Source organism: Syngnathus scovelli, chromosome 20 (genome assembly GCF_024217435.2).
Source record: "Syngnathus scovelli strain Florida chromosome 20, RoL_Ssco_1.2, whole genome shotgun sequence".
NCBI lineage: Eukaryota > Metazoa > Chordata > Actinopteri > Syngnathiformes > Syngnathidae > Syngnathus > Syngnathus scovelli.
Window position 1 is genome coordinate 740,778 of NC_090866.1, and position 25,021 is coordinate 765,798.

General features: G+C 49.9%; 1 protein-coding gene across 1 annotated transcript; it reads right to left on the reverse strand.

Annotated features, from left to right (window-relative positions):
* Window positions 1-10,318: 10,318 nt before the first annotated feature.
* Window positions 10,319-11,582, reverse strand: LOC125989990 (janus kinase and microtubule-interacting protein 3-like). The gene is made up of 2 exons (XM_068649352.1): window positions 11,227-11,582; window positions 10,319-11,147 (listed from the first exon to the last, which is right to left on the reverse strand). The coding sequence occupies exons 1-2, from the start codon at window positions 11,452-11,454 to the stop codon at window positions 11,031-11,033; spliced, it is 345 nt and encodes a 114-aa protein (XP_068505453.1). The 5' UTR covers window positions 11,455-11,582; the 3' UTR covers window positions 10,319-11,030.
* Between the last annotated feature and the right edge of the window lie 13,439 nt (window positions 11,583-25,021).

Below are 25,021 nucleotides of genomic sequence, written 5' to 3' on the forward strand. Positions count from 1 at the left end.
GGGCCAGGTTACGGCTCCCACCACGCAGTGAGGGGGGAGAATGGGCTCTGGCTCTGTGGACACCGGGTCTGGGCTGTAGATGCGTGACAGCGCATCAGGTTTGGTGTTCTTGGCCCCCGGTCTGTAAGACAACGTGAAATGGAAACGGTTAAAGAAGAGGGACCAACAAGCCTGGCGGGAGTTCAATCGCTTGGCCTCCTTGATATATTGCAGGTTCTTGTGATCGGTCCAAACCAGAAAGGGGTGTTGGGCTCCCTCCAGCCAGTGTCTCCATTCTTCAAGAGCCTTTTTGAATTTGCTAACAATTCCCGATCTCCGACGTCATAGTTCTGCTCCGCGGGGGTCAGCCGTCGGGACAAAAAGGCGCATGGATGGAGCTTGTTGTCGACCTGGGATCTCTGAGACAGGATGGCGCCGATTCCCTGACTGGAGGCATCAACCTCCACCACGAACTGACGAGATGGGTCGGGCAAGGTAAGGATTGGAGCGGTGGTGAACCGCCTCTTCAGCTCCTGGAAGGCGGCTTCAGCCTCCGCCGTCCAGCGAAACGGAACTGTCGGGGAGGTGAGAGCGTGCAGGGGAGCCTCGGTGGCGCTGAAGCCTCGTATGAATCGTCTATAAAAGTTAGCAAATCCCAGAAATTGCTGCACTCTTTTGCGGCTATCCGGTACCGGCCATTGGGTCACCGCGCTTACTTTGGCTGGGTCCATCTGGACCTTCCCTGGGGCTATGATGAAGCCAAGGAACGATATCGTTTCTGCATGGAACTCGCTCTTTTCGGCCTTTACATAAAGTCGATGGTCCAGGAGCCGTTGCAGGACCGACTTAACATGACTCTCATGGGTCCTCAAATCTGGTGAATAAATTAAGATGTCATCCAAGTAAACGAAAACAAAGTGGTCTAAGAAATCACTCAGAACGTCATTGATCATGGCCTGGAAGACCGCGGGGGCATTGGTGAGGCCGAACGGCATTACCCGGTATTCAAAGTGTCCCCGGGGGGTGTTGAAGCCCGTCTTCCACTCATCACCTTCCCGAATGCGCACGAGGTGATACGCGTTACGCAAATCTAACTTGGTGAATACCCGAGCCTGCTGCAACTGATCAAACACGGCCGACATGAGTGGGAGGGGGTACCGATTCTTTATAGTGATCTGGTTGAGGGGACTGTAATCTATGCAGGGGCGCAGGGTTCCGTCTTTCTTCCCCACAAAGAAAAACCCGGCCCCTGCAGGCGATGATGACGGCATGATCAGACCCGCTTTAAGTGACGCGTCAATATAGTCATTTAAGGCCTTCTTTTCGGGGCCCGAAAGGGAATAAAGTCTCCCCTTGGGGATCGAAGCACCGAGCAATAGGTCTATGGCGCAGTCGTAGGGACGGTGGGGTGGTAAGGAGCTCGCCTTGGCTTTGCTAAATACCTCCGCAAGTTGATGGTAGCATTTGGGTACTTGGTTTAGATCCGGAGCTCTGAACTCTGGTTCAGGAGACGCAAAGTCCGAGGGAGAAGTGCATGGGGACTCGATCGAAGGGTTCGGTTTGACACACGATACTTGGCACTGGGATGCCCACCCCTTTATCTCCCCTGACTCCCAGTTTATTGCAGGGTTGTGGTGTTTTAGCCACGGATAACCGAGGATAAGTTTTTAATCAACGCAATAATTTACAACCGTTGACCAGTCGAAATAATCGTCGAAATTTGGCATCTGCGGCTGGAAGCAGACGCCGAGTTCGACGTTCCTCCCAAACGCCACACTCCCTCGCTTTTCAGGGCTACACAAAAAAACATATTTTTCAAAACAACGAGTTGTAATTACCTTGTACGCTCTAGACGGTCAAGTTGCAAGCTGAAAACAAAAATATTTGTCTTGTTAGTTGTCGTGTTACTAACCGCTGTGTCTTGTTTGCAAGCATTGCCGCTTTCCTACTTCCTGTTGCAAGTCACGCCCACGGATTATAATTTTGCCGTGAGTTCCGCCTATTGACATCATGTCCGCGTCACATGACTGCGACATAATATTATCTAAAACTGTTTGTGCGGTATTGTGTTGTTTTGTGCGGTATTGTGTTATTCTGTGCGGCGTCGTGTTGTTCTGTGCGGCGTCGTGTTGTTCAGTGCGGCGTCATGTTGTTCAGTATGGCATGGTGTAGTTCAGTGCAGCATGGTGTTGTTCAGTGCGGCATGGTGTTGTTCAGTGCGGCATGGTGTTGTTAAGTGCGGCATGGTGTTGTTCAGTGCGGCATGGTGTAGTTCAGTGCGGCATGGTGTTGTTCAGTGCGGCATGGTGCTCTTCAGTGCGGCAGGGTGTTGTTCAGTGCGGCATGGTGTTGTTAAGTGCGGCATGGTGTAGTTCAGTGCGGCATGGTGTTGTTCAGTGCGGCATGGTGTTGTTCAGTGCGGCATGGTGTTGTTCAGTGCGGGATGGTGTTGTTCAGTGCGGCATGGTGTTGTTCAGTGCGGCATGGTGTTGTTCAGTGCGGCATGGTGTTGTTTAGTGCGGCATGGTGGTGTTCAGTGCGGCATGGTGTTGTTCAGTGCGGCATGGTGTTGTTCAGTGCGGCATGGTGTTGTTCAGTGCGGCATGGTGGTGTTCAGTGCGGGATGGTGTTGTTCAGTGCGGCATGGTGTTGTTCAGTGCAGGATGGTGTTGTTCAGTGCGGGATAGTGTTGTTCAGTGCAGGATGGTGTTGTTCAGTGCGGCATGGTGTTGTTCAAAGCGGCATGGTGTTGTTCAGTGCGGGATGGTGTTGTTCAGTGCGGGATGGTGTTGTTCAGTGCGGCATAATGTTGCTCAGTGCGGCATAATGTTGTTCAGTGCGGCATGGTGTTGTTCAGTGCGGCATGGTGTTGTTCAGTGCGGCATAATAATGTTCAGTGCGGCATGGTGTCGTTCAGTGCGGCATGGTGTCGTTCAGTGCGGCATGGTGCTGTTCAGTGCGGCATGGTGTTGTTCAGTGCGGCATGGTGTTGTTAAGTGCGGCATGGTGTAGTTCAGTGCGGCATGGTGTTGTTCAGTGCGGCATGGTGTTGTTCAGTGCGGCATGGTGTTGTTCAGTGCTGGATGGTGTTGTTCAGTGCGGCATGGTGTTGTTCAGTGCGGCATGGTGTTGTTCAGTGCAGCATGGTGTTGTTCAGTGCGGCATGGTGGTGTTCAGTGCGGCATGGTGTTGTTCAGTGCGGCATGGTGTTGTTCAGTGCGGCATGGTGTCGTTCAGTGCGGCATGGTGTCGTTCAGTGCGGGATGGTGTTGTTCAGTGCGACATGGTGTTGTTCAGTGCGGCATGGTGTTGTTCAGTGCGGCATGGTGTTGTTCAGTGCGGCATGGTGTTGTTCAGTGCGGGATGGTGTTGTTCAGTGTGGCATGGTGTTGTTCAGTGCAGCATGGTGTTGTTCAGTGCGGCATGGTGTTGTTCAGTGCGGCATGGTGTTGTTCAGTGCGGCATGGTGTTGTTCAGTGTGGCATAATGTTGTTCAGTGCGGCATGGTGTTGTTCAGTGCAGGATGGTGTTGTTCAGTGCGGGATGGTGTTGTTCAGTGCAGGATGGTGTTGTTCAGTGCGGCATGGTGTTGTTCAAAGCGGCATGGTGTTGTTCAGTGCGGGATGGTGTTGTTCAGTGCGGCATAATGTTGCTCAGTGCGGCATAATGTTGTTCAGTGCGGCATGGTGTTGTTCAGTGCGGCATGGTGTTGTTCAGTGCGGCATAATAATGTTCAGTGCGGCATAATGTTGTTCAGTGCGGCATAATGTTGTTCAGTGCGGCATGGTGTTGTTCAGTGCGGCATGGTGTTGTTCAGTGCGGGATGGTGTTGTGCAGTGCGGGATGGTGTTGTTCAGTGCGGCATGGTGTTGTTCAGTGCGGCGTCATGTTGTTCAGTACGGCATGTTGTAGTTCAGTGCGGCATGGTGTTGTTCAGTGCGGCATGGTGTTGTTCAGTGCGGCATGGTGTTGTTCAGTGCGGCATGGTGTTGTTCAGTGTGGCATAATGTTGTTCAGTGCGGCATGGTGTTGTTCAGTGCGGGATGGTGTTGTTCAGTGCGGGATGGTGTTGTTCAGTGCAGGATGGTGTTGTTCAGTGCGGCATAATGTTGTTCAGTGCGGCATTGTGTTGTTCGGTGCGGCATGGTGTTGTTCAGTGCGGCATAATGTTGTTCAGTGCGGCATAATGTTGTTCAGTGCGGCATGGTGTTGTTCATTGCGGCATGGTGTTGTTCAGTGCGGCATGGTGTTGTTCAGTGCGGCATGGTGTTGTTCAGTGCGGCATGGTGTTGTTCAGTGCGGTATGGTGTTGTTCAGTGCGGCATGGTGTTGTTCAGTGGGGCATGGTGTTGTTCAGTGCGTCATAGTGTTGTTTAGTGCGGGATGGTGTTGTTCAGTGCGGCATGGTGTTTTTCAGTGCGGCATGGTGTTGTACAGTGCGGAATGGTGTTGTTCAGTGCGGCATGGTGTTGTTCAGTGCGGGATGGTGTTGTTCAGTGCGGCATGGTGTTGTTCAGTGCGGCATGGTGTTGTTTAGTGCGGCATGGTGTTGTTCAGTGCGGGATGGTGTTGTTTAGTGCGGGATCGTGTTGTTCAGTGCGGCATGGTGTTGTTCAGTGCGGGATGGTGTTGTTCAGTGCGGCATAATGTTGTTCAGTGCGGCATAATGTTGTTCAGTGCGGCATGGTGTTGTTCAGTGCGGGATGGTTTTGTTCAGTGCAGGATGGTGTTGTTCAGTGCGGCATGGTGTTGTTCAATGCGGCATGGTGTTGTTCAGTGCGGGATGGTGTCGTTTAGTGCGGCATGGTGTTTTTCAGTGCGGCATAATGTTGTTCAGTGCGGCATGGTGTTGTTCAGTGCGGCATGGTGTTGTTCAGTGCGGCATAATGTTGTTCAGTGCGGCATAATGTTGTTCAGTGCGGGATGGTGTTGTTCAGTGCGGCATGGTGTTGTTCAGTGCGGCATGGTGTTGTTCAGTGCGGCATGGTGTTGTTCAGTGCGGGATGGTGTCTTTCAGTGCGGCATGGTGTCGTTCACTGCGGCATGGTGTCGTTCAGTGCGGCATGGTGTCGTTCAGTGCGGCATGGTGTCGTTCAGTGCGGCATGGTGTCGTTCATTGCGGGATGGTGTCGTTCATTGCGGGATGGTGTTGTTCAGTGCGGCATGGTGTTGTTCAGTGCGGCATAGTGTTGTTCAGTGCGGCATGGTGTTGTTCAGTGCGGCATGGTGTTGTTCAGTGCGGCATGGTGTTGTTCAGTGCGGCATGGTGTTGTTCAGTGCGGCATGGTGTTGTTCAGTGCGGCATGGTGTTGTTCAGTGCGGGATGGTGTTGTTCAGTGCAGGATGGTGTTGTTCAGTGCGGCATAATGTTGTTCGGTGCGGCATTGTGTTGTTCGGTGCGGCATGGTGTTGTTCAGTGCGGCATAATGTTGTTCAGTGCGGCATAGTGTTGTTCAGTGCGGCATGGTGTTGTTCATTGCGGCATGGTGTTGTTGAGTGCGGCATGGTGTTGTTCAGTGCGGCATGGTGTTGTTCAGTGCGGCATGGTGTTGTTCAGTGCGGCATGGTGTTGTTCAGTGCGGTATGGTGTTGTTTAGTGCGGCATGGTGTTGTTCAGTGCGGCATAATGTTGTTCAGTGCGGCATAATGTTGTTCAGTGCGGCATGGTGTTGTTCAGTGCGGCGTGGTGTTGTTCAGTGCGGCATGGTGTTGTTCAGTGCGGCATGGTGTTGTTCAGTGCGGCATGGTGTTGTTCAGTGCGGCATGGTGTTGTTCAGTGCGGCATGGTGTTGTTCAGTGCGGGATGGTGTTGTTCAGTGCGGGATGGTGTTGTTCAGTGCGGGATGGTGTTGTTCAGTGCGGCATGGTGTTGTTCAGTGCGGCATGGTGTTGTTCAGTGCGGCATGGTGTTGTTCAGTGCGGCATAATGTTGTTCAGTGCGGCATGGTGTTGTTCAGTGCGGCATAATGTTGTTCAGTGCGGCATAATGTTGTTCAGTGCGGTATAATGTTGTTCAGTGCGGCATAATGTTGTTCAGTGCTGCATGGTGTTGTTCAGTGCGGGATGGTGTTGTTCAGTGCGGCATGGTGTTGTTCAGTGCGGCATGGTGTTGTTCAGTGCGGCATGGTGTTGTTCAGTGCGGCATGGTGTTGTTCAGTGCGGCATGGTGTTGTTCAGTGCGGCATGGTGTTGTTCAGTGCGGCATGGTGTTGTTCAGTGCGGCATGGTGTTGTTCAGTGCGGCATGGTGTTGTTCAGTGCGGCATGGTGTTGTTCAGTGCGGCATGGTGTTGTTCAGTGCGGCATGGTGTAGTTCAGTGCGGCATGGTGTAGTTCAGTGCGGCATGGTGTTGTTCAGTGCGGGATGGTGTTGTTCAGTGCGGGATGGTGTTGTTCAGTGCGGCATGGTGTTGTTCAGTGCGGCATGGTGTTGTTCAGTGCGGCATGGTGTTGTTCAGTGCGGCATGGTGTTGTTCAGTGCGGCATGGTGTTGTTCAGTTCGGCATGGTGTTGTTCAGTGCGGCATGGTGTTGTTCAGTGCGGCATGGTGTTGTTCGGTGCGGCATGGTGTTGTTCGGTGCGGGATGGTGTTGTTCGGTGCGGGATGGTGTTCAGTGCGGCATGGTGTTGTTCAGTGCGGCATGGCGTTGTTCAGTGCGGCATGGCGTTGTTCAGTGCGGCATGGTGTTGTTCAGTGCGGCATGGTGTTGTTCAGTGCGGCATGGTGTTGTTCAGTGCGGCATGGTGTTGTTCAGTGCGGCATGGTGTTGTTCAGTGCGGCATGGTGTTGTTCGGTGCGGCATGGTGTTGTTCGGTGCGGCATGGTGTTGTTCAGTGCGGCATGGTGTTGTTCAGTGCGGTATCGTGTTGTTCAGTGCGGTATCGTGTTGTTCAGTGCGGTATCGTGTTGTTCAGTGCGGTATCGTTGTGTTGTTCGTATTGTGTTGTGTTGTTCGTAATGTGTTGTGTTGTTCGTATTGTGTTGTGTTGTTCGTATTGTGTTGTTGGTATTGTGTTGTGTTGTTCGTATTTTGTTGTGTTGTTCATATTGTGTTGAGTTGTTCATATTGTGTTGAGTCGTTCGTATTGTGTTGTGTTGTTCGTATTGTGTTGCCTCTAACACTTAGCTTCTAACACTTAGCCTCTAGCACCTAGAAGGTAAATAAATAGGAAGGAAGGACTCACCGGTGATGTCGTCGCCCACGTCCAAGCGTTGTACTTTGTATTTTCATCCTTCTGACAGTGGAAAACATATAGCCAACAAACACCGTGGAACCTAAACGAATGAAAGAAAACTATCATTTGGCCACAACCAACATTCACAGATACAACACAATGTGACGTGCGGGGTTGAGGTTAAAGGTTGAGTGAAGGGCCCTCGTTTTAAATTACTTTTTTGAAAAGGAGTGGGAACAAAACGTATTTAATTTATTTATTGGGAAGTAGTAAGACTTATTAAATTTATTTAATCTACTTTTCTTCCCAGGCAAAATTTGATGTGCCGCAATTCCAAATTTCCAAAGTGAATGAAGGAATGAAATCCTTTAAATTATGATTTTGTATAAATACTAGGCATAAACACAAAATCTACGGCACAAAATGGGCAGACTTTACTTGTTTGAAAAGGACTGGTTACAAGACAGACTTTTTAAATTTATTTAATGGGAAGAAGACTTATTTAGTTTAATTGATCTATTTTTGTTCCCTGGCAAAATTCGATTTGCTGCAATTCCAAATTTCCAAAGTGAATGAAGGAACGAAGTCGTTTAAATTATGATTTTGTATAAATACTAGGCATAGACACAAAATCTACGGCACAAAACGGGCAGACTTTACTTGTTTGAAGAGGACTGGTTACAAGACAGACTTTTCTGATTTATTTAATGGGAAGAAGACTTATTTAGTTTATTTAATCTTTTTGTTGCCTGGCAAAATTGGATTTGCTGAAATTGTATTTTGCCAAATCTTGACTTGAGACCTGATAGGAAGTATTAAACGCTCAGTTAAATCGATACAAGTTGGTAATAAGAGCGAGTAATGTTGGTTGAAGCGACGAATGAAGGTTAAAAGCAATTTAAATTATGACTTTGTATAAATACTAGATATTAACAGAACATCTACTGCGCAAAATGGGCAGAGTTTACTTGTTTGAGAAGGAGTGGCTTATTTAAGACTAAGATTTATTTAATCTGTTTGTTCCCTGGCAAAATTGGATGTGATGCAATTCCAAATTTCACCACATGATGGTGCCAAATTTTGACTTCATAGGACATATTCAACACTTAGTTCAAGGTAATCAGATTTGTTTATAATTCTAATGGCCTTTTCAAAACTATTCTGGATTACTACTTTGGATCTATTCTACATTACTTGTACATTACTCTGTAACAGATTAGGCAGTATAATCACATATGTTAACTTGAGAGTGCCCACACTCAATCTACTTATCGTGATGTGTTAAATCAATTACTGTTAGACATTATTTGTCTGATAATCTACCAAATCTTTGAATTGAAGAATTTGTGATTTAATTAATAGCTTGTTGTTATGTTCAGGGTAATCAGACTTGTATATAATTCTAATGGCCTTCTTTTGAAAACTATTCTGAATTACAACTTTGGATCTTATATTACTTTGCAACAATATACTCGGTGACAGATTAGGCAGTATAATCACATATGTTAACTTCAGTGCCCACACTGTATTTATTTATGGTTATTTGTTAAATCAAGTACTGTTAGACATGAAATAGGAAGTGTTTAACATAAATGTTATGGCTACTCACCATTGTAGCTCGCTCCTGGTCAATGATACGAGCCTCTTCTTGCAGTGGAAAACTTGCAGCCAACAAACACCGTGGAACTTAAAGGAATGAAATTAAACATTAACATTTCGCCTGGACCAATATTCACACGTACAACGCAACGCGGCTACACTTCTGCTAGCGCCTCAGCTACACGTTGCTATTACAAACGTAAATCTCTTTAAACACAATGAGTGTTACTTACCGTGTGCGCTGTAGACGGTCCAGTTGCAAGCAGAAAATAAAGATATTTCTGTTGATATTCGTCGTTGCTCAGTGGCTCACGGCCATCGCGCCAACAGATTTGAATTTTGGTGGAAGTTCAGCCAATTACGTCATATCCGCGGCACATGACTGCGACGTAATACCCGCTTATCTGAAACGGCAGTTAAAAGTAGAGTTACATCAAGTTTTCTTTTTTAATCAACGCAATCATTTACAACCGTTGACCAGAAAGAATCGTCGAAATTCGACGTTCCCCCCAAACGCCACACTCACTCGCTTTTCAGGGCAACAAAAGTACTTCTTTTTAAAAACGATTAGTTGTACTTACCGTGTACGCTCTGGACGGTCCAGTTGCAAGCAGAAAATAAAAATATTCCTCTTGTTAGTCGTATGTTACCATCCGCTGTGTCTTTGTCAACATCGCCATTTTCCTACTTCCTGTTGCGAGCCACGCCCACGGATTTAAATTTTGGCGGAAGTTCCGCCCATTGGCGTAGTTTTCGCGTATAGCAAATCCGATTGGTTGGGAAGGGGGCGCGGTTATGCAGCCGAGGGGTCCTGTGATCGGTGGGATGTAAAGTAGGCGTCGACGTCACGTCCGCGTCACGTGACCACGACGTGGCAGACGTCATATAGCAACCGCTGTTTTGTTTAGTAGACTTACAGTTGTTATGCATTGACATAATGGTGCACACTCCAAATAGATTTAAATAAATTAAATAATTCTTCTGCCCACTCCCTTTTAAACAAGTTAACTCTCCCCGCGGATTTGAATTCCGGCGGAAGTTCTGCCCATCACGTGACGTCTGTCACGTGACCACACGCGGCAGATGTCATATAGCAACCGCTGTTTTGTTTAGTAGATTTACAGTTGTTATGCGTTGACATAATGGCGCACTGGTTAGCATGTCCACCTCTTAAGCATGATGTTGCGGGTTCGACGCCTGATCAATGTTAGCATGGAGTGAGCTGAAGTGCATGGCGCTGAAGATTTGAATCTTTGAAATGCGCTGAGGTCTGACGTATCAGGCAGAATGGTTTGCCATCACGTTCAACAAAAAATAGAAACTTTCCCACTCTGATAAAAACGTCCTGTGTTCATCTACATATTTTCGTTTTGCTGTGCATCTTTTCCCTGCCATTTCGAGAGCCCAATTGACACTAATAGTTTACTGGAATGTGTTTGCCCATCCTACTTTGTGGAATTTCACCACATGCGCTTTTGACGAAAATACTAAATTGAACTCAAGTGAAGCCAACACGCACAACCCCCCCCCCACACACACACACACCTACACACACACACACAAATGTTGATATGAACATAAAAGAGCCGCATGCGGTTCGGGAGTTGCGGCTTGGCCAAACCTGTACTATACAACTTTATTTGTGTAAAATTTTCACAACAGCTGTCACACAAACAAAGCGGGAAAAACCGAAGACGTGCGTGTTCCGCCCACGCTGGATTTATTTGCACCTTTGAAAAGACACCGTATTGCCGCAGATGTGGCAAAGAGTACTTTTGGGCATCTGAGACGGAAGGATGTCCAAAGCATCACGTCACCTGCTCTGGTAGGAATGGTGGTGGGACGTTGAGGTCAACCGCTTTGGGGTTGGCTGAATCTTTGGTCGCAGGATGCCACACACTTGAAGACAGAAGCAGAAAAGCAGAGCTAAATGCAAAATGTACTCACCGGTGACTCCAATTTTTTCCCCCCCTGAAGAAATGGATGGACGGGTGGCCCCGGCTGGCCGGTGGGACTCTTGTTATTCTGACCCTTTTTAGTGCGCGTTTGGGGCAACAACCGTTTTTTGTGGCGCTCTCTTCTGGTTCAAGAGTGCCCTGCATGTGAATTTGCCTTTCCTGCCTTCTGATTGGATGAGCGCCGGTGTGACGCGGTGCCTCTGTCACCGTGGCGGGGGGTATACGTCGGCATCGGAGCGTCTGCCAACGTCTGAGACCGGCTGGCAGTGTATCGGAGGTGTCGAGTGCGGTGCCGCTGGAGCTCACTCACCAGCTGGTGTTAGGGCCACAGAATGAAGGCCAAGGAGAAGACTAGAAAGAGAAACAGAAACTTCTCCTCCAATTGTTTGATTTGTCTCTTCTGAGCTTCGATGAATTCTTTCAGCTCTTTGTTCCTCTAGGACGGACAAATGGAAAGTAGCCTTCAAAAGCCAGTAAGCGTGCAAGTAAGTGCCGGGCTGGCTTTGGGCCCTTACCTGTTGCGCGCTGTGCAGCAGATCCATTCTCTCTTGGAGGATGCAAGCGTCGCGCTCCCTCAACTCCCACATCAGGGCTCGCTTCCATTGGTCCACGGCGCTCCTAAGCTCTTGTCTCTGATCCGCCGTCAGCACGTCATTCACGCCAGCGTGGCTGGCTTTTTCGCCGTCCGTGGCGGGGCAGTCCCGCTGCGGTAGCGCCTCGTACAACATGGCCTCCAGCTCCATGATCCTCTGGGCCGCAATCCTCGTCCATCAGTAGTCCGGCGGGAGATTTGAGGGCGGCTTACCTTATGAGCCTGGTCCATGGAACGCTTCCTGAAGTCCAACTCTTCATCCAGGTAGCCCTTCTGGTTGCAGAACATATCCTAGCACAGCTCAAGGTCAGAATTGTTGGGGCACATTGCCCCGAGTTCCCCTTGGCTGATGTCGCGTGTCTGTCTACCTTCTCACTTTCAATGTCCAACATCTTCTGTTGAAGTGCTGACTTGGTCACTTTGATGTATTCTAACCACTGAGGAAAGGCTGCTGTCACATAAGCAGAATGCGAGAGCGTGCGTGGACGTGCGCGTTACCTTCTCGGCTAGGGTGGGAAGGGTCCTGGCGTGAATCACGACCACCTGCTCCTCGTTGGTGAGATTCTGCAAGAGCCCAAAGGCACAGCGTCAACAAGGTTCTTTCAGCGCAAAGCCTTCCAAAAGTCACATTTGAGCCGCCGAGTCTCGTGGAGTGCGAACATAAGGAGTTCGACATACACTTACGGCGTTATCGCCCAGGATGTCCAGCTTCTTCATCAGATCACTGATGACGATGTCCTGGGGAAAGGCGCAAGGAGCCATGTAAGGTGTTCTGGGACCTCAGGTTAAGGTTAGGGTTGCGAGGGACGCCTTACGTACGCTCACGCCGTCGGCCTCGCAGTAGATCTGCAAAGGGCTGAGGCCGTCTGGGAAACGGACTTGCAGAAACTTCAAGACGGAGGAGCGCCACTCCCTCTCCTGAAAGGCAGAGGCATGCATCCGTCCGTCCGTCCGTCCGTCACATCTCTGGCCTCAACACGCTTGTGCGAGTCTTCCCACCTCCAGCTCCAGGATGCGGAACTCAAGCAGTTCGTTTTGGTCTCGGATATCCTGGATGTGCTCTTTCAGACGCGCTTCTTCCGCCTCCATCCGCCTGACCTGAAAAGACAGTCAGACCTCATCTGCGGGGCTTCCGGACGGGTGTGACGCCAAGCGACTCCGCCCAGCGCCTTTCTTTCCGTCACCTTTTCGGCCAACTGCTGATTGCTCTGACGCAGCAGCTGCTTCTCCTCCACCCACTTGACATTCTAGAAGAGACAAACGCGTGGACAGCTTTGGAATGTTGTGTCATTTTCATCCACAAATTCTTTGGTTGACTGGAAAATGACATTTGCTTTTCTCCACATTTTCCCAGCCACGTTCATAGGGGGTTGGTCCAGTAATGCCAGACGAATGAGTGACTGAAGAATGTAGCTATTTTGTCTGAGAAAAAGGTGTGCTCATTGATAAGCTTACCTGTCCTTGTTGCTTCAGCGCTGACTCCAGATCTGCTACTCTGCTTTGATAGTGACCCATTTCTACTGTCATGTAACATGGGGGGAAGAGATGGTGCAAATGGTAAAATATGGATTGTTCACAGGAATAAATTGGCAGAGCTGAAATTCCAAATTTGTCCAAAAGATGGCGCCAGACCAAAACATGAGACCAAAAAAGGGGCCAAAATAAGCTAAGCAAGTTAAAATAGAAATAAAACAGGAACACGGTGTCGGATTGTGAGTCACGCATGGACGCACAAATGTGATTTTTACTTTTTGATTTCTTTGCTTGGCTAAAAATGTATTCTGTAACAGCTTAAAGCAATATTGTTAGTCAATTCGATCAAGGGACCCGTCACTATGAGAATAGTGGCGTGACATAAATTGTTTGGAGAAGCACAAATGTGATTTTTACTTCTTGATTTCTTTGCTTGGCTAAAAATTGATTCCCTCTTTCATGAACTGTGTTTTGCAATCGAATTGTTCTGGGATTGAATGATTTTATTAACACGGGTATCAGTGGGTGAAATTGTTCGGTTTCTGGAGTGATTAAGATTTGTAATTCTATTTCATGTTTCTTCAATAAATGTGTTGTGTATATTCATCTACTTTGTTGTGCGCTGATTTGTACTGAATGTACAATCGATGGTTCGGGGTTGATTTGACAATTTGATTAATGTGCGGGGGGTTATTATGGTATAACAGGACCGTAATAAATAAAAGTAACATCAGACAATTTTAGAGAATTGAATAACTTTCGTAGTTATTTGAGACACGAGTGAATTTCAATCCGTTTGAAAGTTTGCTTCGTCTGAATAAATTAACGGAAGTGTTTGAATCGGATTATCGGTTTGGTGTAGAACTGAAAGTAATTTAATTATTTGAAGGGCGCAGGCCCGTTTCCCCTTTTGACGGGCCGCGTAAAAAGTAACTCCGAACATGTTAGAGAATTAAATAACTTTCGTAGATATTTAAGGGAAGAGTGATTATTGAAAGAGGTGCGTTTGACACTACCATCAGCTTTTCTCTGGTCTGAAAGGAGGAGGAGGGAGGCTCCTCCTCCTCCTTTCAGACCAGAGAACACCCGAGGCTGGGTGAGAACGGGGAGGCTGCGACCCGGCCGGGGGTTGCGGGAAGGGGCGCCACCTTGATCTCCTTCTCGGCGTCGTAGTCCCCTCCGCTGGTCTGGGCTAGCAGAGCGTAGGCTCGTTGCAGCGCTTGATATTCTTGCGTCAGCTGGCGGTAGCGAAGCTCCGCCTCCTCATGCACACACCAATGCAACACAGCACTAGTACCAGAATCAGTCAGACCGGCGACAAAGCACCCGCGACGCAAAGACGAGTCCGATTCCAGGCTGAAGAGGAATGTTTGGCGCCAATACGCTGGCAGAAATGGCGGGCTACCTCTTCGGGTTCCGTGTCGGGGGTTCTGTCGGTGTGAAAAGACAAGGACGATCCGTCCGAGTCCACCAACACGTCTTCGTCGTAGCCGTAAAATGTTTCGATGACCTGCGGGCGCGGAAGCAAACATCTCTCTGAACAAACTGAAGCGACACCTCACGATGAATCGACGAGAGGAACGATAGCGAGAAAAAGGCCATTTCATCTTGCGCAACACCAAGCAGCCGCAAACAAACAGACTCACCTTGCAGGACCTCACGCTTTGTTCCTCCTCAGAGATTCTCGACGTCGGTATCGTAGCAGCAAATCTCTCTCCTGTCGACACAAATAATCCGCCTTTGAGATTCTTTGGATGCAAAGGGAACGAACGGCTCCGGCGCAGAAACAAACGCGACTCACGATGACATTTCTGACATGAGCTCCTGTCTCCAGAGCCTGAAAAACCCGTCACCGGCGATGATTGGAGGGACGCTGGTCTTTTCCAAAAGTGACAACTACAGGGTGTGTCAGGGTTTTCCAGATTATCTTTATCGTATGATTATGTTGCTTTGACTTTGACTGCAACCTGTAATAAATAATATTATTTATCCCTTATTTATCCCTATCGCTTATCCCTTCCTACACAAAGTCGTAAAACATCCCTTACTATGTTTTGACTAGAGGTCAAGGGCTTTCTCTATTCAATCCACTCTTACACCCACCCTGTTTCTCTTAATAAAAATGCTCGTGCGGGAGCCGAGAGTCAGACTTCATTCGTACAACGGATGGACTCTCCACCTGCAGGTGTCTAAAAGAACTTACTTGTCTCCCGTGTGGTTCTTGCAAAATAAGTTGGAGCGAGCGCAACTCTAACAGGGTGCATTTTGCCACTAGCTGCCTACGGACAATGACGTCGCGCTCGCGGCTCATGGTTGACGGGCTGAGCAGCCGGGCGAGTCCGTCGTTTTCAGCGCACAGCGAGTGGCAAAGGCGCTGACAAAACGGGAGCTTTGAGCTGCTGAAAACGGCAAAACAAGTCTAAAGCGTGTTCAAACGCGTGCGCACAATGCTCCTGCTTGAAAGGTCGGAATTTAAGGGGCCAATTTTTTGGATGGCGGCCGCCGGCCAAGCTTTGGACGGAAAAGGTTTCCTGGCGACAGCGAGCGAGCGCGGCGCTGCCGTACGTGCACCGAGTCACCTGCCTGAAGACCTTGGACAAGTCGTCGATGATGTGCCGCTGCTCCACAACTTGAAGGAACTCCATTTCACCGTCCTGCTGGCCGCAACCGCGCTCCAGGTCATTGAGCGAACTAGGCCTTCTCTGTGGAACACAAATGCAGTGGACTCTGTTGGCACGCCGCCGTTGTCCGCGTCGACTTACCAAGCTTGCCATCTCCTCGTTCTCCTGGGTGACAAAGCGCACTTTGTTTTCAAGGCGACACAGCACCAGTGAGAGTTCTTCATTCTTCCTGCTCAGGCGTTTGTTTTTGTCCAGGAGTGGCAGAAACTGGCTTTCTGTTTCTCTCAGTCGCTTAAGCTGCAAGCATGAAGTGCGGGATGCGAAAGACGCACAACACGCGGGCCAGAACGTATCCATTCCTTTTGCATCGGTTTGAACGGAATCGTGGCTTTGGCTCCCAATAAAAGACATCTACCAGGCAACCGACTCGCCGCGCCGCTCAACTAATAAGCAAGCGCAATGGGTGCCTCGCTGGATGGCGCGCATCAAACGTAGCGCAAACCTTCAAAGTTCTCGTTCAAAGTTCAAAACTGTTTTTGTGCTACCTTCCTCCAGCAACGAACTAAGTCATGCGTACTGCAAGTGTGTGATGAGGTGGCTTACGCTATGAAGAGGATTGCTAGTAGCGCCGTTGACCCCACTTCCAGGGTAGTTTAGGCTCGCCCTTTGGGAATCCCTCAGGGCAGCGATCTGCTGCTCGGCAGCCTGAGTCTGCAGCTGAAGGCGGTGGACGTGGCCGGCCCCAGGGATTTATCCAAAACACTAACCGCTCTGTCTTTCAGCTTGATCTCATCCATCTGGATGTACAAACGGGGAGCGCTCAGGCAGGCGGGCAAACTCATTTGCCAGAATTGTGACAAAAACAAAGAGAGCAACCGGCCAATTTTTATCTTGAATCGACTAGAACACCATTGCTGTGACAAAAGCGAAGCGAGCAACCGGACGTTTTCTTCTTGTGAAATAGAATAGAATAGAATGCCTTAGGTGTCATTGCACTGCAGGTATACAACGAAATTGGGAACATAGCCACGCACCGCGCATCTGATCAGTCCTACCAGTCGGCGGATCTCCCTCTCGCAGTCTCTCTTGGTTCGGCTCAGCTCCTCCCGATGCTGGTGATGAGCCGATCGGAGCTCGGCCGCTCGGGACTGCCAGGCCTGCTGGGCCGCTGCCAGGGCTTCTTCCGCGCTCCTGGTGGAGGCGACACCGCTCGGTCTCCCGACACCGCCGCGTCTCCTCCACTTCCGCCAGCAAAGCGCCCCCGCTCCTCACCTGAGCAGACATTGCGCCACATCGGGCCGTTGAGACCGCAACGGAGCGCCGCGACGCTTACTGGGGACAAGCTACACAATACGGTAGCGGCCGCATCGGAGCCCGACGTGGCGTGCGGATAGTCAGACACGGATTGAGCAGATCACCTTGTCCATGGAGCCGTCCCTCAGGCTGAGGACCAAGGCATTCAGTCGCTGGATCTCTCCATCTTTGATTTTGATCACTCTCATCAGCTCCATTTCATGCTGCCGCAGTAATGTCTCCCTGGTAACGGCTAACTCTTTCTGCTTCTCCTCATGGAGTTTGCTTTTGAGTTCCGTCATGGCGGCGGTGGCACGGTGGTGCTCCGCCCGCAGGTCCTGACTTCTCTCTCTCTCCAGACAGCTGACCTGACATGACTTAGACAAACTTTATTGTCATCTTGTCTGCACATGGTGCATACAAAACGAAATTTCGTTGCACACGGCTTACAACAAAGTAGTGATATTGCAGTTGAATAGAAGTAACATATCCTATGAAAATATATATATACATATACTGTATATATATATATATTACAAATAAGTATAAAGTGCAGCAGTGCTAATTATGCAATAGTGCAAGTAGGCAAAACAGTATTCAAGAGTGTGCAGAGGAATGCTAAACCATGTATTAAACTTCTATTTAAAGGGTTTACACAAGTTCAGTAAAGTTGGTAGTGCGAGATAGTGCAAGATAGAGGTCCGTAGTGTCATAAAGTACAGTTCTGTGAATGTGTGATGCAGAGTTCAGTTTAGAGCTCAACAGTTCTAATGTTCAACAGTCTGATGACAGCAGGGAAAAAGCTGTTGCAGAACCTGGTGGACCTGCAGCGGATTGTGCGAAACCTCTTCCCAGAGGGCAGCAGGGAGAACAGTCCATGGTGGGGGTGTGATGGGTCATTGATGATGTTACGGGCACGGGACATGCAGCGCTGAGATGAAATGTCCTGAATGGAGGGAAGAGGAGCCCCTATGATCCTCTCTGCTGTCCTCACCACTCTCCTCACGTTCTTCCAATCGGAGGCGGTGCAGCCTCCACACCACACAGAGAGTCAGCTTGTCAGAATGCTCTCTATGGTGCTCCTGTAGAACGTCCTCATGATGGGTGGGGGCAGGTGGGCTCTCCTCATCCTCCGCAGGAAGTACAAGCGCTTCTGTGCCCTCTTGATCAGTGCCGTAGTGTTCATAGTCCAGGTGAGGTCTTCTGTGATGTGGACCCCCAGGAATTTGGTGCTGCTGACCACCTCCACAGCTGAGCTGTTGATGATCAGTGGAGCGTGGTGAGGCTGGTTTTTCCTGAAGTCGACGATGATCTCCTTCATCTTCTCCACATTCAGGATCAGGCTGTTGTCTCTGCACCAGCCCACCAGCTGCTCCACCTCCTCTCTGTAGTCCAGGTCGTTGTTGTCTCTGATGAGCCCCACCACCGTTGTGTCGTCTGCGAACTTCACGATGTGATTGGTGGTGAACCTGGGGACGCAGTCGTGTGTCATCAGGGTGAACAGCAGGGGGCTCAGGACGCAGCCCTGAGGGGAGCCTGTGCTGAGGGTGATGACATCAGAGGTGTTCTGTCCGACCCGGACTGACTGAGGTCTGTTGGTGAGGAAGTCTAGCAGCCAGTTGCGAAGGGGGGTGTTGAAGCCCAGGTGTTCCAATTTTCCTACTAGATGCTGTGGGATGATGGTGTTAAACGCTGAGCTGAAGTCCAGGAACAGCATCCGAACATGGGTGTTCTTCTCCTCCAGGTGAGCCAGGCTCAGGTGAAGAACGGAGGAGATGGCGTCCTGAGTGGAGCGGTTTTGCCGGTCGGCAAACTGGAACGGGTCAAATAATGGGGGGAGTCTGGAAACGATGTGATCTTTAAGCAGCCTTTCGAAGCACTTCATCATGACCGGAGTCAGTGCAACAGGCCGGTAATCATTAAATGAGGTGATTTGAGGTTTCTTCGGCACCGGAATGATGGAGGCAGTCTTAAAGCACGCTGGCACTGTGGCTTGGCCCAGCGAGGTGTTAAAAATGTCTGTGATGACCCCAGCCAGCTGACTTGCACATTCCCTGAACACACGCCCAGGAATGTTGTCGGGGCCAGGGGCCTTACGGGGGTTGACTCTCCTCAGGGTCTTCAACACATCGGCGGAGTCAAGGCAGAGTACCTCCTCTTCCTGATGGGGGACAGTTTTAACTGCTGGAGTGCCGTTTAGTGCCTCGAACCTCCCAAAGAAGTTATTTAGACCATTTAGAAAGTCAGCATCAACTTCACCCACCGGGGGGGGAGGGTGAGTTGTAGTCTGTAATCGCCCGTATGCCTTGCCACATACTCCTGGTGTTGTTGGCGTCGTGGAAACGATCCTGAATTTTTCGACTGTGGTCTCGCTTCGCTACCCTGATGGCACGGTTCAAGTTGGCTCTCGCTGTCCTCAGTGTCTCCTTGTCGCCAGACTTGAAGGCAGAGTTCCGCGCTCGTAGCGTTTGACGTACCTCCTCAGTCATCCAGGGTCGTTGGTTGCCCCGGGTGATGATATTCTTAGTGGTGCTGACGTCCTCGGTGCATTTGTTGACGTAGGCTGACACAGTCATGGCACACGCATGTCAAATCTACATCGGGGAAACTGGGAGGGAGGGAGGGAGGGAGGGCGGGAGGGAGGCAAGCAGGGAGGCAGGCAGGCAGGGAGGCAGGCAGGGAGGCAGGCAGGGAAGCAGGCAGGGAGGAAGGCAGTGTCTGTCTGTTGAGGTTTTCACCTTGTTCTTCTCCTGCTGAAGTTCTAACTGGACGTCCATCAGTTTGGCTCTCAGCTCGTCATTGGCGGCCTGAAAGGCGTCCGTTCGCTCCGCCTTGACCCGCCCTGCCGGAGCTCGTTTGGACATCTCTTACTCGAGTCTCGCCCGGTCGTCAGTCAGAGATCACAACATTTGTACCTGGAGAGCACAAACGCAGCGCTGTTTTCCACTGGCTTCGGACTCAACTTCAATCGGTACCGTAACGTACAACATCATAAACATAGATCTAGCTTGACTTATTCATTGAATAAATGCATTTGGTTCTTCAAAACTGCATCACGCAACATAGCGTGACCGAGACGGCCGTTATCCACCTGCGTGAAGTTATTTGGTGAAATGAATGAGATGTTTAAGACACCATCGTTCTGTCTCTATGTAGATGAAGGGAAATAATCGATTGCTGAAGGTCCAAAGGTGTTGTGATAAACAAATAAACATATTAGTGACATATTTGTGATAAACATATTAGGCAGGATAATCACATATGTTAACTTGACTGCCCACACTGTATTTATTTATGGTTATTTGTTAAATCGAGTACTGTTAGACATGAAACAGGAAGTGTTTAACATAAATGGACGACGAAAGGGGTACTCACCATTGTAGCTCCTGCTGGTCAATGATACGAGCCTCTTCTTGCAGTGGAAAACATACAGCCAACAAACACCGTGGAACCTAAAGGAAGGAAATTAAACATTAACATTTAGCCTCAACCAACATTCACAGATACAACGCAACGCAAACTACACAAACGTAAATCTTTTTAAACACAATGAGTTGTACTTACCGTGTACGCTCTAGACGGTCCACTTGCAAGCAGAAAATAAAGATATTTCTGTTGATAATCGTCGTGTTTGTATCCGTTGTCTCGCTCAAGGCCATTGCGCCCACAGATTTGAATTTTGGCCAGAGTTCAGCCTATTGACGTCATTTCCGCGGTGTAATACCCGCATATCTGAAACGGCAAAGTTAAGAGTAGAGTTAAATAAAGTTTTTAATCAACGCAATAATTTACAAACGTTGACCAGTCGAAATAATCGTCGAAATTTGGCGTCTGTGGCTGGAAGCAGACGCCGAGTTCGACGTTCCTCCCAAATGCCACACTGCCTCGCTTTTCAGGCCAACAAAAAAACATAGTTTTCAAAACAATGAGTTGTAATTACCTTGTACGCTCTAGACGGTCAAGTTGCAAGCTGAAAACAAAAATATTTGTCTTGTTAGTCGTCGTGTTACTAACCGCTGTGTCTTGTTTGCCAGCAATGCCGCTTTCCTACTTCCTGTTGCAAGCCACGCCCACGGATTATAATTTTGCCATGAGTTCCGCCTATTGACGTCATGTCCGCGTCGCATGACTGCGACGTAATATTATCTAAAACTGTTTGTGCGGCATGGTGTTGTTCTGTGCGGTATTGTGTTATTCTGTGCGGCGTCGTGTTGTTCTGTGCGGCGTAGTGTTGTTCAGTGCGGCGTCGTGTTGTTCAGTGCGGCATGTTGTTGTTCAGTGCGGCATGTTGTTGTTCAGTGCGGCATGTTGTTGTTCAGTGCGGCATGGTGTTGTTCAGTGCGGCATGGTGTTGTTCAGTGCGGCATGGTGTTGTTAAGTGCGGCATGGTGTTGTTCAGTGCGGCATGGTGTTGTTCAGTGCGGCATGGTGTTGTTCAGTGCGGGATGGTGTTGTTCAGTGCGGCATGGTGTTGTTCAGTGCGGCATGGTGTTGTTCAGTGCGGCATGGTGTTGTTCAGTGCGGCATAATATTGTTCAGTGCGGCGTAATGTTGTTCAGTGGGGCATGGTGTTGTTCAGTGCGGCATGGTGTTGTTCAGTGCGACATGATGTTGTTCAGTGCGGCATAATGTTGTTCAGTGCGGCATAATGTTGTTCAGTGCGGCATAATGTTGTTCAGTGCGGCATAATGTTGTTCAGTGCGGGATGGTGTTGTTCAGTGCGGCATGGTGTTGTTCAGTGCGGCATGGTGTTGTTCAGTGCGGCATGGTGTTGTTCAGTGCGGCATGGTGTTGTTCAGTGCGGCATGGTGTTGTTCAGTGCGGGATGGTGTTGTTCAGTGCGGCATGGTGTTGTTCAGTGCGGCATGGTGTTGTTCAGTGCGGGATGGTGTTGTTCAGTGCGGCATGGTGTTGTTCAGTGCGGCATGGTGTTGTTCAGTGCGGCATGGTGTTGTTCAGTGCGGCATGGTGTTGTTCAGTGCGGCATGTTGTTGTTCAGTGCGGCATGTTGTTGTTCAGTGCGGCATGGTGTTGTTCAGTGCGGCATGGTGTTGTTCAGTGCGGCATGGTGTTGTTAAGTGCGGCATGGTGTTGTTCAGTGCGGCATAATGTTGTTCAGTGGGGCATAATGTTGTTCAGTGCGGCATGGTGTTGGTCAGTGCGGGATGGTGTTGTTCAGTGCGGCATGGTGTTGTTCAGTGCGGCATGGTGTTCAGTGCGGCATAATGTTGTTCAGTGCGGCATAATGTTGTTCAGTGCGGCATGGTGTTGTTCAGTGCGGCATAATGTTGTTCAGTGCAGCATAATGTTGTTCAGTGCGGCATGGTGTTGTTCAGTGCGGCATAATGTTGTTCAGTGGGGCATAATGTTGTTCAGTGCGGCATGGTGTTGGTCAGTGCGGGATGGTGTTGTTCAGTGCGGCATGGTGTTGTTCAGTGCGGCATGGTGTTGTTCAGTGCGGCATGGTGTTGTTCAGTGGGGCATTGTGTTGTTCAGTGCGGCATGGTGTTGTTCAGTGCGGCATGGTGTTGTTCAGTGCGGCATGGTGTAGTTCAGTGCGGCATGGTGTTGTTCAATGCGGGATGGTGTTGTTCAGTGCGGCATGGTGTTGTTCAGTGCGGCATGGTGTTGTTCAGTGCGGCATGGTGTTGTTCAGTGCGACATGATGTTGTTCAGTGCGGCATAATGTTGTTCAGTGCGGCATAATGTTGTTCAGTGCGGCATAATGTTGTTCAGTGCGGCATGGTGTTGTTTAGTGCGGGATGGCGTTGTTCAGTGCGGCATGGTGTTGTTCAGTGCGGCATGGTGTTGTTCAGTGCGGCATGGTGTTGTTCAGTGCGGCATGGTGTTGTTCAGTGCGGCATGGTGTTGTTCAGTGCGGCATGGTGTTGTTCAGTGCGGCGTCGTGTTGTTCAGTGCGGCGTCGTGTTGTTCAGTGCAGCATGGTGTTGTTCAGTGCGGAATGGTGTTGTTCAGTGCGGCATGGTGTTGTTCAGTGCGGCATGGTGTTGTTAAGTGCGGCATGGTGTGGTTCAGTGCGGCATGGTGTTGTTCAGTGCGGCATGGTGTTGTTCAGTGCGGCATGGTGTTGTTCAGTGCGGCATGGTGTTGTTCAGTGCGGCATGGTGCTGTTCAGTGCGGCATGGTGTTGTTCAGTGCGGCATGGTGTAGTTCAGTGCGGCATGGTGTTGTTCAGTGCGGGATGGTGTTGTTCAGTGCGGCATGGTGTTGTTCAGTGCGGCATGGTGTTGTTCAGTGCGGCATGGTGTTGTTCAGTGCGGCATGGTGTTGTTCAGTGCGGGATGGTGTTGTTCAGTGCGGGATGGTGTTGTTCAGTGCGGCATGGTGTTCAGTGCGGCATAATGTTGTTCAGTGCGGCATAATGTTGTTCAGTGCGGCATGGTGTTGTTCAGTGCGGCATAATGTTGTTCAGTGCGGCATAATGTTGTTCAGTGCGGTATAATGTTGTTCAGTGCTGCATGGTGTTGTTCAGTGCTGCATGGTGTTGTTCAGTGCGGGATGGTGTTGTTCAGTGCGGCATGGTGTTGTTCAGTGCGGCATGGTGTTGTTCAGTGCGGCATGGTGTTGTTCAGTGCGGCATGGTGTTGTTCAGTGCGGCATGGTGTTGTTCAGTGCGGCATGGTGTTGTTCAGTGCGGCATGGTGTTGTTCAGTGCGGCATGGTGTTGTTCAGTGCGGCATGGTGTAGTTCAGTGCGGCATGGTGTTGTTCAGTGCGGCATGGTGTAGTTCAGTGCGGCATGGTGTTGTTCAGTGCGGGATGGTGTTGTTCAGTGCGGCATGGTGTTGTTCAGTGCGGCATGGTGTTGTTCAGTGCGACATGATGTTGTTCAGTGCGGCATAATGTTGTTCAGTGCGGCATAATGTTGTTCAGTGCGGCATAATGTTGTTCAGTGCGGCATGGTGTTGTTTAGTGTGGGATGGTGTTGTTCAGTGCGGCATGGTGTTGTTCAGTGCGGCATGGTGTTGTTCAGTGCGGCATGGTGTTGTTCAGTGCGGCATGGTGTTGTTCAGTGCGGCATGGTGTTGTTCAGTGCGGCATGGTGTTGTTCAGTGCGGGATGGTGTTGTTCAGTGCGGCATGGTGTTCGGTGCGGCATAATGTTGTTCAGTGCGGCATAATGTTGTTCAGTGCGGCATGGTGTTGTCCAGTGCGGCATAATGTTGTTCAGTGCGGCATAATGTTGTTCAGTGCGGTATATTGTTGTTCAGTGGGGCATAATGTTGTTCAGTGCGGCATGGTGTTGTTCAGTGCGGGATGGTGTTGTTCAGTGCGGCATGGTGTTGTTCAGTGCGGCATGGTGTTGTTCAGTGCGGCATGGTGTTGTTCAGTGCGGCATGGTGTTGTTCAGTGCGGCATTGTGTTGTTCAGTGCGGCATGGTGTTGTTCAGTGCGGCATGGTGTAGTTCAGTGCGGCATGGTGTAGTTCAGTGCAGCATGGTGTTGTTCAGTGCGGCATGGTGTTGTTCAGTGCGGGATGGTGTTGTTCAGTGCGGGATGGTGTTGTTCAGTGCGGGATGGTGTTGTTCAGTGCGGGATGGTGTTATTCAGTTTGGCATGGTGTTGTTCAGTGCGGCATGGTGTTGTTCAGTGCGGCATGGTGTTGTTCAGTGCGGCATGGTGTTGTTCAGTGCGGCATGGTGTTGTTCAGTGCGGCGTCGTGTTGTTCAGTGCAGCATGGTGTTGTTCAGTGCGGAATGGTGTTGTTCAGTGCGGCATGGTGTTGTTCAGTGCGGCATGGTGTTGTTAAGTGCGGCATGGTTTTGTTCAGTGCGGCGTAATGTTGTTCAGTGGGGCATGGTGTTGTTCAGTGCGGCATGGTGTTGTTCAGTGCGGCATGGTGTTGTTCAGTGCGGCATGGTGTTGTTCAGTGCGGCATGGTGCTGTTCAGTGCGGCATGGTGCTGTTCAGTGCGGCATGGTGTTGTTCAGTGCGGGATGGTGTTGTTCAGTGCGGGATGGTGTTATTCAGTTTGGCATGGTGTTGTTCAGTGCGGCATGGTGTTGTTCAGTGCGGCATGGTGTTGTTCAGTGCGGCATGGTGTTGTTCAGTGCGGCATGGTGTTGTTCAGTGCGGCATGGTGTTGTTCGGTGCGGCATGGTGTTGTTCAGTGCGGCATGGTGTTGTTCAGTGCGGCATGGTGTTGTTCAGTGCGGTATCGTGTTGTTCAGTGCGGTATCGTGCTGTTCAGTGCGGCATCGTGTTGTTCAGTCCGGTATCGTGTTGTTCAGTGCGGTATCGTGTTGTTCAGTGCGGTATCGTGTTGTTCAGTGCGGTATCGTGTTGTTCAGTGCGGTATCGTTGTGTTGTTC